This window comes from Melanaphis sacchari, unplaced genomic scaffold (genome assembly GCF_002803265.2).
Source record: "Melanaphis sacchari strain LSU unplaced genomic scaffold, SCAv2.0 Contig61_pilon_pilon, whole genome shotgun sequence".
In the NCBI taxonomy this organism is placed as follows: Eukaryota; Metazoa; Arthropoda; class Insecta; order Hemiptera; family Aphididae; genus Melanaphis; species Melanaphis sacchari.
Genome location: NW_020271437.1, coordinates 1509927 through 1526089, shown reverse-complemented (window position 1 = coordinate 1526089; position 16163 = coordinate 1509927). Strand labels below are relative to the sequence as shown.

Below are 16163 nucleotides of genomic sequence, written 5' to 3'. Positions count from 1 at the left end.
AGATTGGTACATCATATATTAAAATAACTTTTGCCTATTGGAAAAACACTACATGATAAATAATCTCAATCTTTACCTGTTAAATTACTCTGATTCGTTATACCTATAACGCATCATTTTCTTCACACAATCTTTGTATGTTTCACGAGGGCCTGGAACAACACCAACAGCCCTAGTACCTAGTCCAGCATTTGCTAATCTACCTTCAGCTTCTATTATAGTTGTTCGTCCTTGATTACTTTTACCTAATCCCATTCCTTCTTGCCAACCCATTTTTTGTAATAATTTGTTACCTTTGTTGTCTGATCCAATACCCAATTTAGTTGGTTGTTCATAATCTACAGTAGCTTCTTTGGCCTTCATGTACTTGTCTTTTAAGTTGTTTAAAGGTTTATCAGGCTCATTATATTTCATCCTTCTTTCTTTTGCTCTATCTCTATATTGAATAACACGTTTTGATTCATCATCTGGATCTAATCCTCTCTCATTGTACCAATTTCTAATATTTTGTTTATGTAAGTCAGACATTTGTTGATGTTTTATTAATATTTCTTTGCTACTAAACTGTCGTTTACATAATAAACAAGCAAGTTTAACCCAATCAGTATGTTGTTCATCTTCGCTTCGATTGGCTTCTTCCATAATTTCATCGTTGTAACTAGTATCATCAGATGTGGAAGCAACTGGAAATTGCTGTTTTTTAGGTTCTGTCTTAGTGCCCATTACAGAATACCCAATGTCTGCTGCAGCTTGATTTTTTGCAGTTTGTATTGCAACTTGGGCTGCTACTAAATTTTGTTTGGCAGAAATCTTTTTTTGATTTAATGTTTTTGCCCATTTTTCCATATCCTTGGCAATACGTTTTGCTACTTTTACTTTGTCATCATCTTTTTTTTCTTCTACAAGAGGCTCTTCTTTTTTAGATTCGTTATTGATGTTATTTCCATTAGAATTTGAATTTTCATTTGAAGGCGCTGATAAATAAGTTTGTTTTGTAGCATCCCAATAAAGAAAACTATTTGTAAAACTGTTAAAATAATACTGTGAGTTTGCATCATAATAGAGCTTAGTGTATGGGTCATAATAATAACCAGATGCTTTGTCATATTGATAAGTAGATAAATCAGGTGGAGAATATGTGATATCTCCTTTCCCAGATGGAGGTTGACTTAAAGAATCAACTTTATTAGTAATAGGTAATGGAAAAGCTGGAACAGTTTGTGAAATAACAACTGTTCCAACAGGTGCATAAACAGCTGAAATAGGTTGCACAGATGGTACAGACGGCATACTAATAGTCTCTCCCTTTTGTATTTTTTCAGTATAAAAATTAGTATAATATTGTACATACGAAGTTCGTTCAATAGGAGTTTTTGCATAAATATTTGCACTAAATTCTGCAAGTCTAGGAACATCAGCAATAGTATAGTTTGGAGTTTCTGGTTTCTGATTGCTCCATTTAGCTGCTTCAACTGCAGCATTACCCATTGAAGCAGTAGCTATTGGTCCGACTGGCCCAAGTTTACAGTATGACACAAGAACTTCTTTTCCATCGATAAGCAATGGATCTTCTACAATTAATGCATTATGGAGGTACATAGCATCAACCACATTGTTCATTTCTAAGTAGCAAAGACCTTTAGAGACATTTGTCAATGGATTTCGACCGATTCGAACACTTCGAATAGGCAGTGTTGACAGTGGTTGTATAGCTTTAAGAACATTTTCTTCAGTTGTAAGCAATTCTAGCCCTCTAAGTAAAACTGTATGTGTAGGATAAGAACTGACTTCTTTTGTGTGATCAAATATTTCTCCTACTTCTCTTGAAGCTCCACATACAAAACAACTTTCTCTACGCTTAAAGTTATGAGCATTGCATTTACACCACCAATCAGATAACATTTTTTCAGGGTCAATTGTAGAAATAGTATACTGCATGATTGCTCTAAAATTATCTCTCAACATCATTTCACCTTGTTTACTTTCCATAAGTGTCTCAGCTTCTGCTTTTGTAAAAAATTCTACAAATGCAAACCCACGAGATGACCCGGTATCTTTTTTCCTAATCAGACGTATATCAACAGGTGTAAGACCACATTTTAATATCTCTTTTCTTATATCAATTTCTGATATATGGGGAGCTAAGCCACGGACAATAATAGTTTTATTCGGAATTTGTTTTTTAAATGTGTATCTATCAAAATCTTCTTCACGATAATATTCTTGTGATCCATCTTGACTTCTTCTTGTGTCTACAGTATTATAGTGGCGTCGAGTACTAGTAGTAGCTGAATCTGAGTATATATTTCTAACTCTAGGCCCATCAGAACCTTCAAGGCTTCTTGAACGACGTTTTCGACGTTCTTCATCACTACTATATTGACTTGTTTGCGAGTCACGATCACCTGGAGAATATCTATTTCTTCGTTTTTGAGATCTAGACCGAGATCTAGATCTAGACCTACTTCTTGATCTTGACCTATGGTGCTTTTTATGTTTACTATGTCTCCTACTACCATGTCTACTCGAACTTTTATCATGTTTACTTTTTTGACTATGATCTCGACTTCTGCCTCTTTCTTTACTTTTTTCAGTATCCAGAAATGAATCTACAGATTTATACCAGTTAGTTTTATTATTTGAAGTATCTACACTTTGTTCATTGTTGGTACTATGATTAGATCCGTTTGAACGAGGAGATGAATCATAAGCTACCAAGTCCATTTCAACACTTCGTCTAGTAGATGATTTTACCTCATCATTATTTGAGTCATAACCACATGTATCCTTGACCACAAACTCTGCGTCCATCTTTACAATGAAACAAACAAACAGACAACATTTATTAGTTTAAGAAACTTATTAACTTTAAATTTGTGTTCCTCATTCGCCTTGGTCCCTTTTACGACCTTCTTCAAATATGATTTTCTTTTATTATTACTTACTCAAAGTAATAAAGTTAATTAAATGATACTAATTAGTTGCATACTATTAATTTGAATTAACATTTTTTATATATAAACAAATTTTTATATAAATCATATCTACAAATAAAAAGAAACTATGTAGGTACATAATTTCTTGTTAAAGTTTCTATATTTTATGACATATATTTGTATTAATAATAATTACAATTAATACAAGACATAATATATTAATTAAGTAGATTATAGTTAATTATTAAATAATGATTAAAATACAAGTCTACAGTTAAATTTAATTTAATTTGGTCCTACCTCAAACAAAAATGAATGTTCTATGAATGTAGCACAGGCAACGTAGCTTTAAGTTATTCTTGATGGTTGTTTGGATTGTTGAATAATCTGTAATACAATTTGTATTGAAATTGAATGAAATTATTAAAATGATCAATTAATGATCAACAGTGGACACTTCGTCAACAACAATAATCAATCTGTCAGAGGTTCAAGACACATTTCTGACGCATAGCCAATATTGACTAACATTGTTTAAAAATTGACTAACCTTTGGATATTAATAGTACTAGTTGAGAACTAGTTTGGAACAGTCCTAAACAACCAAAGCGTAATGACTGAACAGGCTGATACACAAATCTGCAATACATTTATAATGACTCATGATATTACATCCAATTATATTTTAAAAATCCATTTATCAATACAGTTGACTCCAGTGGTGAAATTTAGAAAAAGAAGTTACAATATTATGGTTTTTCATATATTCTTCTAATTTTTTAAAATATTTATCATTACAAAAACAATTGTATACAAGCTTATTTATTAGTATGTTATAATTAATTTTATTATTGAGGTATAAAATAAATCTATTTATATTAACTGTTATTAAATTTATTACTTATACAAGCCAAAACCAAAAAAAAAATATAATCAATTTGACTATGATATTAAATAATTAACTCTAAAATATTATTAATTATCCCACTATATAAGCTAAATTACAATAATAATCCCAAAACAATCCACTATACATAATTTAGACTATTCAAATAATCATAACATTCATGTATTATAAACAGAGCTCGGAAATTGTAGCAAATGCATATTTTTCTTGGTTTGTCCTAGAACATCTGAAGTAAGATACAAATATGTTTCATACTTCTCTGGTGTCATATACGAAATTTTCTTTTTCTATTTTTTGCATATTACGGTTTTTATTGTTATTTTGCTAATTTAGTGTTTTTAGTACTATTTTGGGTAATATTTTCACATAATATATAAAATATCCGCATTTTGTTGAAAATAATGATTTATTTGGTTATATTTTTAAAAGTATCCAAATTCTTGAATTTTTTTTTTCTTTTTAACTGTAAATTATAAAATTGTAAAATTGCATTTAATTTTTTTTCTAATAAATTTATAATTTTTTCAAGTTGAATGCATATTTTTTGATTTTTAGTTAGATAGCACATATTTTTGAGTATTGAAGTGCATATTTAAGAGCTAAAAAATACATTTTTAGTGCTTTTAACTTTCGAGCTGTGATAATAAATTAAAAAGTCATATTAAAAAAAATAAACGAATTACTATTCTTTACATATTTTTTTTTTTTTTACTTAAATTTAAAATCTAATCTGGGTTAGTAAATTTTAAATAAATATTTAATTAAATAAGATTATCTAATAATATGATTAGAGAATTTATACTAATTATTTTATTTATTCGATTTAAATATTAGCCTAATAATAAAAGTTTACCTAATACATATATTCAATGGAAATTTTTAAAGGCATATGTAAAATATAAAATGTATACTATTACTGAATATTATATGTATGTATAGGAAGTATAATTATGATAATGAATAATCACAGTAATCATAGATATCACGAATACCTACTATTTTATACTTATTATTTGGAACATTTTTAGGTATATTTAAGAAACTATGAAAAAATGTTCATTTCTAATAAACTAGCTGACCAGGCAATATATTTCTATTGTTAGATTTCAGTACATTTATAAATAATTATAAATATGTGAAAAGCTTGATATGTATTATATTAGTTATTTAATTTGATTTATTTTTAAGTATACTATTATAATATGTATATTTAAGTATGGAATGTATTCATTTTTTTATGATATATACTTTTTTTATTTTCATCAGTACTTTAAATTTATCTCAAGTATTAAATATTTCTGGATATACCATGTTAAGTGTCTCATCTTCTGGGGCCAGCAAAAATACTAGACAGTAAAGTCTACATCTGTAAAGTTTAATGTTTGACCCTGAGCCTTATTGATAATCATTGAAAAGCTTAATTTCACGGAAAATTGGAGTTGTCTAAACTGGAATGGAATTATATTATTACTATTAGTATAATCTATTATTTCTCAATAAAAAAGTAAGGTAAAACTTTTTTTTAAAAAAATATGTTAAGCGTTTGTAATTTGAACCTGAAACATCACTGAATACGATGTAAGGTGTTGAATTATTTACATAATTGTTATTTTTTGCACCCAATTAATTTTTCTAAAACAAATTATACATTAAAAACTTTCCTGAGTCTAGACCTATTCATTAGTGAAAACTACTAAAATTTGTTGAGTACTTTCTGAGTTATATGCGTACATACAAAAAAAGGTTTCTATTTTATTTAATATACAGATATAGATACAGATAATAATATATATTATATGGATACCTTATTAATAATATGTTAATACTCGTATATTGATTAAGTTCACATTATTATAATTTGTAGTAGATAATACATTTCTTATTTCAATATGACATTGAAACAAAATTAAAATTGTTGTTAAATTTAATAGCAATAGGATTTTATATCAAACTTTAAAAAATTATCATTAGAAATATTAAACTAAAAAATGAATCTGTTCAGTGGCGCTGAACCTATACATGAACTGAAACGATCGCTTCATATAATAAAGAGGGTGGGTGGTTTTATTTGTATATGTTTTTTTTTTTTTTACATTACATAATACTTATACTAAATAAATAAATAAATAACTTAAGTTATTAGTCATTAGAGGTAGACAACAACCTCAGTGAGGGTGGGTGGGTGTATAAATATTTTGATTTTGCTTCACTTAAATTTATATGGCTCAGCGCCACTGAATCTGTTAAAAACATTAACTTATTTTTTATTAGGTACCATTTTTATTATTTACTTAAAAGATACTTCAACTTGAAAAAAATATTCAATAAATACAACAAAGAAATCTGGAATTCTTTTTATGAAAACATAATTATAAGATATAAAACATTTGAATATCTACACAATTTAATATAATACCTACCTAATTAAAAAACATTTATAAATCATAAATAATATAATTTGCATATTATATTTTGTAAAATTATTTTTGATAATAATTCAGTAACATGAACTGAAGATGATTTTGACTTTTTAATATAAATCATTTCTATCTACCACAGACTTATATCTTAGGTATAACAAAACTAATATTTGCATTTACTAGAAAAAAAACCTATATATAGGGCATTTTTATTATTTTTTTTTTTTAATTTGTTATGCTTACCAAATTTGAACAGTTCGCAGTTTAGCTACACACTGATAAATGCAAATAAAGATCAAGCTATAATGTGTATGAACAATAGAAACAACAAACGTAATACTAACATTATTTTAAACAATTAAGTACATATTAATTTGACTATAGTACACCAAAATAATTACAACATGCATAATAAAGTATTAAAAGTTATTAGTTAATACAACTGCTTATATTAAACACTTTAAGCCTATTAAAAATATTTTATTTTTATTTTTACCATAGGTAGATTAGTAGATAATAAATAATAATATATTATAGGTATCTAAAAGTGGATTGATAAATTTTTTTGGACTGGGAAATATCAATCAAACAAATGTAACTTACCCCCCCCCCCAAGAAAAAAGCATTATTTTACTAAAATTTCAAAACTTTTTTGGTTGTACCCCTATATTACTAAAATATATAATAACTATAATTATAGCTATTAATAGTTGTAGGTTAGTCAGATAAGTTTAATCTGTTCGGTCTTAAGCTTGAAGTTTGCCACATTACATTTTTAAATATAAACAGAAAATAACTTTAAATATTTTGTAATTAGTAGAAATATTAACTTCTTGTATATTATTTTAAAGTTCATTTAATATTCTAAACTTTTTATGAAAATAGATTCTATTATTTCTTTAACTGTTCATATATTACATTGTATTAACTGTACAAAAACAATTAGATAACAATTTTCTCCACAATAATCAACTTTTAATTTCTTAATTTTCAAAAAAAAAAAAAAAAAAAATGGTATATACTACACCATTCAGGTACCATAAATGCTAATTTTCCCATACATATTTAAAGGAGAGTTTATGCACATTATATATAGAAAGGGGAACGTTGCAAAAAATATATAATGATTTTATAACATTCTAGTATAAATTTATTTATCAACCAGCATCCTTGCAGCGCCTACATGTGCCTTTAATTGATTTAATTTATTTATATGATCTCTAAAAAGTCATTTAAATTAATAGGCAAATTTTAGTATAATATATCAATCTTATAAGTGTTATAAATTACTTTACATAAATATAAATAAATAAATCAATAAGCCATACAAAACAATATTAGTGATTGTTATTAATAATAATACCAAAATAATAACAACATATTCATTATTTAAACATTTTATGCTTATTTTAAAAAATAATATAACTTTTTTTGGAACTATAAAACAATATGGCATGCCATACAAGAACTGGCCAGTTAAGAAGATTTCCGAATTTTTAATAGACTAATCCATTCCTGTACATACCTTTTTAATTAAGTCAATGTGACATTACAACACACCAATACATATTTGTTTAAAAAAAATATATATTTACAAAAAAAACCTGCTCTAACTAATATAAAAGTATAGTTTTTAATTTACTTAACATTATTCGTTTAAAAAAGTCAACATAATAAATATCCAATCAAAATATAATTATCAATCATACATGAACAATAATACAATATATATAACATACAAAATATTTTATTTTTTTAATAAGATCCACAAATTGTAATAATAGTTCATAAAGTAGTTAAGTTGTAAACTAAATATTGTTTTACTTAAAGTTAACTTATACAATACATAGATACCTAATAATTAAATAAGTATCTACCTATATTAAAATTGACATACAAAATATTAAATATGCCCCTTAACGACTTAGTAATGTTTATCCTAATAGCAAGAGCGTTATTTGTCTTACCTAATAGCTTGTGAGGTTGGGGTATAAGTATTTATTAAAATTAATTTAGATTCTGATTTACCTTTTTCAAATATTAAATCTGGACACCAAGCATATAAAGTTATTCATTTTTAAAATAACATTAATAGTTAAACAACAAAAATTTAAGAATGCTAAAGCTTCTTAATAAAACTTTAATTAGAAAAGATTAGTTTAAGTTAATTGGTTGAAAATTATCAAATCGCCCAACATTAGTAAATTACACTTTTATTATAACACAATTAGAACTATTTATGTTCAGATACCTACATATCATATAACATGGATTTTTCAAATTATAATATAAAGTTTATACTATTAACATACAATCATATTGCTGAGAAAAAATATTTTAATTATTTTAGCTATCTCGCTTTGAGATTTAATTAAACCCCAATACCGATTAGAACAATAAATTGACATTCATAAATAAATATAAACATATTCTAAATAGATAACCACTAGTACTTGAAAACAGTATACATAACAATTAACATTTGAAAAAATATTTAGTTATATTATAAGCATCGCCTCATCATCATTGAATACATCGGCGATGGAAAATTAATGTCAAACAGCGAACAGTGTTAATAGTTATTAATGAAATCATAGCCGATCGCAATTGGCTATTTTCTACTTACCTATAACCGAATTGCAGCACCCAATATAATTTTTGTCTGACAAATAACTTATTGAAGAATTGAGCTGAATATTTTTTGGCCGTGTGTCACAAAAAAATTATCATTCAAATCACTCCGATCACATCAAGGTTCAGCGACGTTGACATCGCAATAAAATTTAACTAGGACCACTATGAAAAAAAATCACATATAACATCGATTTTAGTTTCAAAATATATAAATAATTAAATATTGTTAAATTAAATTTTTTATTATGATTTGTGAGTATTTACCACCATTGTCCATTCGTTATCAGTAGTTCCGATAACGCGAACCCGGGCGGTAGCACGCCATAAAATTCCAAAGATAATGTATCTATTAGTCTATCAACTCCCGCTCTTTTTAAATAAATACCTTAGATATAATAACTGTATAATAAATATACAATTTTTTTATCATATAAATCTAAATAGATTATACTGTTTATTTATTTCGATAATTTAACTTGTGATCAACACTGATTTTTTCAAACTATATCATATTTCTTTTTATTATAATTTATACATGTAAATATTAAATATTTGCTGTTTTTAGTTAAAAAATATGGTTCCGCGACATTTCATCGGAAACTGATCTGCAACCAACCATGTACATAATAATAAATAATAAACAGAATAAAAAATTAATTTTCAAAACCAATTTAGATTATTTTGCGGTATAATATCAATAATTGCGAATTAGTGCAGTAAATCTGTAAATCCAGAAAGACCTTACAGGTCCCCTACTCTTAAAACCATCAACCTTGCCTTGATTAAAAAAATTGACCAACTGTATGATAATATAAATTAAAAATTGAATAAATAATTTTGCTTTTTAAAATAAAAATAGGTTAAAGTTTATTTATTATAACAACGGTTATTTATTTTTAAATAATTAAAAATGTAATCATATATTATTAAAATCAATACTATACCTACAATACGCTGTTATCAAATACAAACCAAATAATGAAATAATACCCACATAATTATACATTCCATAATTATTTAACAAAATTGTTGTCAATCTTACATTCTTATAGTAGTAAATACTAGATATATATGAGAAGTAATTAGAAAATTTGAATATAATATTTACCTACTTAATACCTATAGTAGATATAATAGATAGTAATTGTATATATTATGTTTATACTTGCAAAATCTTAAAATATTCAAGTATAATTTATCAGGTGTACTTGACACTGGTACCCATAATAACCATGTAAATATTAGACCTCTATAAAATTTATCTAAAACAAATTTTTATCGTATTAGAAAATACCATGTAAAAGTTAAAAAAGATTAAAAAAAAAAATCAAATGCATTAAGATCACCCTTTTCAAATAGGCATAGTTAGGGGGCTTAGGATGAGGGCTTGAGAGGGCTTAACCCCCAGATCGGAAAATAGTTCTCTCAAAATTCAGACGAAGCCCTCCACGAGTCAGTATACGTCTACCCCTAGGAGGGCTACAATCCCCCAAAAAATTTAATCGTCTTACGCCTATGACTATACTATAAATGTATTGATAAGTTATAAAAATTAGATAATAACTAACGGTATTTGAGTTTATTATCGTTCCGCCACTGAGCCAAATAAAAATTTAGGCGAGTACCTAGTCGTTTGTTCGAAAGTTATGTGTACGAATGAAAAGTGTTCGAATGTTATCTGTTAGAAAGTTTAAATGTTCGAATATTTTTTTGATTATTCGATTATTCGAAAATTGTTATTGTGAAATTAACAAAATTTAATTGTTCTAAACTGATTGTTGAAGTGATCGATTTATCTTGTAGATAAGATGCCAGACTTGGATTATATATAATATACTATTATATTATTATTAGATTATATTATTTCATGATACTATATTATTATGATATATATTATAAATTATAATACACTACACCAGTGGTGACCAAACTACGGCCCGCGGGCCAACTCCGGCCCGCCATCATTTAATATCTGGCCCGCAAAAGAACTATAATATTTAACATTTTCGTAAAAAAAAAAAATTGAAAATACAGTATACTGTATACATTCTTCATATTATTTAATCCTGTATCGCCATATTGTAGCTTAATAGTTTATTTAAAAATAATTTTTGGAAATGTAAGCCGATATAATTTTTTTTCATTTGTAGTAATTATTAAGTTAAGTATTAAAAAAAGTCATTAAAATTATTAAGTACTATAAAAACGTCGTTAAACATAAACTTATATACCTATACCTACAATTCTGATGACTTAAAAGTAAAAAAAATTTTATGGCCCGCGGTAAAAATTTTTTTTTTTTATGGCCCGAGGTAAAAAAAGTTTGGCCACCACTGCACTACACAATCGGCGTACAAATATGAATTCTATGTTTATTTGAAAAAAATAATGTATTACAAAGATAAATTATAGGCAATTCCTCTTAAAAATTTTAAAATACTAAAATCAGCTTTACACAATAATTTAGAACAAGTTTTTGAATACATTCTTGTCTTTGTTGTTTGGACTCTTTGAACTTTTTTTGATATCTGTTTTGAATCAACTGTTTTATCAAACCTTCTGTCTCATTCTGAATGTGCTGATTTAACTTAACTTTGCTGGAGTCATTGGAATGATGATTACACATTTATATATAAATTTATTTATGGCTGGTTTATCACACAACCATAAAAGTATACCTATCTCGATGACTGCATACGAACTGAGTCTCAGTATAACCTTTTATGATGAATTAAGTCCCGGGTGTCTTAGGGTATATACATTGAGTCCAGTTAAATTTTAGGTATAATACTAATTGAGTTCATATTTTAATACTAACTGAGTCCCGTCAATTTAAAAAAAAAAAAAAACATTATACTATGTTATATTATTATCATCACGACGATAGTGATTGTAGTATCATTTATCATGATATCAATTGTTTTGTAAGCACTTCGTCGTCGGTGATAATATAATATAACTTTTCACGTGTTTGTAATATTATATTTTTCTTATATATGTTTAAATACGACTCATATATTTACATTTTGTATGGTTACCTCTCCTTAGGCAGTTCTCAATGATTATAAGTATTTATTCTTTCGGTGGTGACGGTGGTGTAGTCATTGAGGCCGACCGCTTAACCGTAGGAGCCTCGTGGCTAAACAAATATAAACAAAACGTATATTATACGTATATCCATTTTGACGAGCATGACGGCTGTATGGCATAATTTCCGCTTTGCCTGGACTTAAGGCGGTTGATTTTATATTTTACTCAAAATAATCCTCGGACTCAATTCGTACACTATTAGTTTCCTAGCCTCGGACTCAATTAGTATATGTCCCATTTGTACCCAGGACTTAATTAGTATATTATTTTATTCCCCTTCAGGTATAGGGACTCAATTAGTATATAACGATCTCGATTATCCAATATCGCCAACTTGTGTAAATATTCAAATAGGAAAATATAACAATCGTATATAATACTATTCGAATACAAGTCCATTCAAACAGATTTTTTCGAATACTTATTCGACTGATTCCCAAAAATGTATCATTATATCACCTCGCCACAAGCAACAATTTTTTAATCTAAAATTTAATATTTAGATATTTCTCTGTATAGTTCTGTAATATCTTACGTGTAAATTGTAATTTATCAATAGAAGAAGGTAAATAGGTATTATAACATAATGATATTTTTATGCCAGGTTTTATGAACGTTCATCAAATATTTAATGAATTAATAGCACACTATTGAATAAATAAAAAGTTATTCGTTTACTAAACATTCAGTAAACATTCTATAGCGTTACCGAGTTACCAAAATATTGGATACCAATTAATGAAACTAATGATTCGATTTGGGCTTATTAAATTTTAGCCATTCATTAAACTTGTTATTACGTTGTCACTATAAATACGCATTTACTTATTCAAATTAAAACAGCTGAAGATTGCCATCGCTTTACGTGTGATAAGCTCAAACTTCAAGCTTAGTATCATGTATAAAACCAATATACTTTTATTCAACTGTTTGTGCAACCCAAATGGCTTAATACAAATATTTAATGATTCTTTAAACCGTTCGTTAAATAAATTTAACAATGATTTTATGCAACCCAGCGATTATGTTATTTAAAAACTAATTTTATTTTATAATCATGTGTGTTATTAACTTGTATTTATGTATCTCGTATATTATTGTGTGATTTAAAGTGTATATATGTTACTTAACTACCTATCTTATTATAAAGTTATTAGCTAATTTTAAAATATTATTAAAAATTAATTTTAATTAGTTATATACTCTATAATATTTGATATAAGTGCTGTTATTATTTTTTTTTTTTTTTACTACAGAAACATTAATAAATACATATAACGGATCTAACTTCTATAGTTTCTATAAGTATTCCGCTCAAGTCCACGGTTATTCGTCATCATTAAATGTAAGTTTATAAATTGCAGTCGTTATCACTTTATAGTTTATACTTATACATGATACATTGTGCGAGTGTAAAAAGTAATGCCTAAAAAGGACATATTAATATAATAACAATAATAATTATTAATAACTCGTCGTCGGATAACGGCGCTTGATTTTTGCTCTGATCATTGCAGCGATGGTAAGTTGGTTATGGAGTTTATGACCAATCCATTGATTGTCGCAATGCTAGACGCTACGGCCCTGGTACACCGATTCGTATTGCGCACAACAACTGGTATGATCGACGCTGCCGTTGAACGTCGCACTAGGACGATGGATTCGGCTCATGGGATCCCAATCTAGTGTTTCGCCTACAGTATTTTATTTTTCAGACATACAACAAACGATTTTACTGTAAAAAATAAAGTATTATTAATGACATTTTTAAATTATGCCCAAATTTTTAAAGTCTTATTAATATTAGCTTACTATATGATTATTATTATTTAAATAATTAAAATATTTAAAAATTATATTTGATGTTGATTATTTTTAAATTGATTTTTGTTTAATTTTAAATATATTTATATAAAATATAATATAATATTTATTATAGTGAATTATATAATATTTATTTAATTATTATAATTTATTTATTTAGATAGAAAGAAAAATTAGTTTAAATTATTAGTGCAAATACGAGAGTAACAAATTAGGTGCTTGAGGTATATTTCATATTTTCACCAAGAGTATTTTTTTGGGGAAGTTTCAGCTTGTATGAAATCAGTTTTTATATTAAAAGAAAAAGTTCTAAACATAGGTTTTAAATTAGGTAATTTAAATTCTCAAATCGAAGGTCTGGCCGTTATAGAAAATGTATAATAGGTACTTTCACAAAATATTGAATTTATCTCAACTGCATGACGTATCATGCACTATAATTTAAGTCTTGAGATAATACTATCTTTTAAAATTTTCTCATTATAGTTTATGCAGTAGTATAACAAGCGGAAAAAGAGGATTTCAGAAAAACGTAAAAATGTCTTCAGTGTTCTGTAAACGTATCAGGTAAGATGTACTACAGACAATTATATAAACTATATTAAAATTATTTTTATACAATACAATGCAATATAATTATAACTTATGATTGTAGTTTAAATGTGAGTTTTTGTAAGAGTCTAAAATGTTATGTAAGACATCAGCATAATATTAACATAATTATAACGAGGACCTTTGTTAGCCTCTTATAGTCTTATATAAAACGAATTATCGATAAACGTGTATAAAACATAAATACGTCGTCATAATTATGAAATAATGTGAGCAATGGCGTATTTACGGGGGGGATCTAGGGGTACTGGACCCTCGCACAAGAAACCCCTCAAAAAAGAGGTAACTGAACATATTGAAATATTAATTGAATAAACCAGCCATGCATTTTTTTTTTATTATTAAAATTTTCTATTTATATAATCTATTAAATTTTCTAATATCAATACATGTACAATGTTAGAAATTAAAAAGAAATATTGGATCCCCATCCACAGAAAAAAAGTAGGAAATACTCCACTGTATGTCAGGCATATTAGTAGTTAGTACATTGACAGCTAGTGCTGTCAATTGATCGGTATAATTTAAAGTAGATTTAGAGTTTTCCAACTACCAAAATCGTTCACAGCTTTCCATCATGAATTAGTAAATATTAGTGATATGAAAGATATGTATATATTATACATTTATACCTAGCCACCTAAGTGTATAATGAAAATTTCATTGAGTATTAAAGCGATATTGAAAGCAATCGTAAGTTTCTTTTCGAAAGTTTTACCTTTTATTTATGTGTTTTTATATTTATTATTTTAAAATTATACATTATACATGAATATTATAATAAATGTTAAGATTTTCAAACAATAATATAAAGTATTTTATTAATAACTGCATAGTCAAACATGTGCTATGCTAATTTATTATGTTAATAGCAACAGCAAATATAAATATAAAACAAATAATATTACTTTAACGTTGTCCAACATCTATAAACATTTTATATGATTTTATTAGTAAGATAAAGATGTGGTATAAAACTATTATATATATATATATCATAAAATGTTTAATAATATTGTTTAAATAGTTTTACGTTTTATACACATTTTAAATTAAATTTTTTAATGTTTTAAGTCTAAAAAAAATAATTGAATTTTATCCAAAACAGCTGATGACTGGCGTTCCAAATTATCTTTTTTTGTTTTACTATTAGGTACACCGTAGTACTAAATATATACTATTAGATATAAGGTTCATGGTGATGCTATTTTTGAAAAGACTTATTAACAATGAGTTAACCAAGTCCTTTATGAGGTTAATAGATATGTGTATAGACGTATAGTACTAATATATTCAATCATAGAAAAAATGTTAATACATTTGTTAAATTGCTTAAAATTAGTTAAAATATAACTAAATAATATATATATATATATATATATATATATATATATATATATAGATATAATAGTGTGCAATTTAAATTCTATGATTGATATTTATTTTTTTTTAATTAGATAGGTGCAACAAAATAATAAAAATTTTTAGAAGAAAAATCATAGGCATTTTTATATTTTAACATCTAATTTTTTTAAACCTTAAACTACAAACATTTATAATCCAAAACAATTAATATGTATTTTCCAATATACATATTATTTTCAATATGTTTTAAATCTTGTAAGAAAAACTTATGACTTATAAGGAACTTTAAATTAATTTTTCGTATGCTTGACCAAGAAACAAATTTTTTTATCAATATAAATCATAAAATTAAAATTAAAATTAAAAAAATGTATT

At 26.0% G+C, this 16163-nt stretch overlaps 1 protein-coding gene across 3 annotated transcripts; it reads right to left on the bottom strand.

Moving 5' to 3' along the window:
• LOC112600209 (RNA-binding protein 5-like) lies at window positions 1–9113 on the bottom strand. 3 transcript variants are annotated; one of them, XM_025347388.1, is made up of 4 exons: window positions 8890–9113; window positions 3487–3575; window positions 3237–3323; window positions 1–2811 (listed from the first exon to the last, which is right to left on the bottom strand). In XM_025347388.1, the coding sequence occupies exon 4, from the start codon at window positions 2809–2811 to the stop codon at window positions 85–87; it is 2727 nt and encodes a 908-aa protein (XP_025203173.1). In that variant the 5' UTR covers window positions 3237–3323; window positions 3487–3575; window positions 8890–9113; the 3' UTR covers window positions 1–84. The 3 variants fall into 3 exon arrangements, with proteins under 3 accessions (XP_025203173.1, XP_025203172.1, XP_025203174.1); XM_025347387.1 differs by having other exon boundaries at window positions 3237–3575; XM_025347389.1 differs by lacking the exon at window positions 3487–3575.
• Between the last annotated feature and the right edge of the window lie 7050 nt (window positions 9114–16163).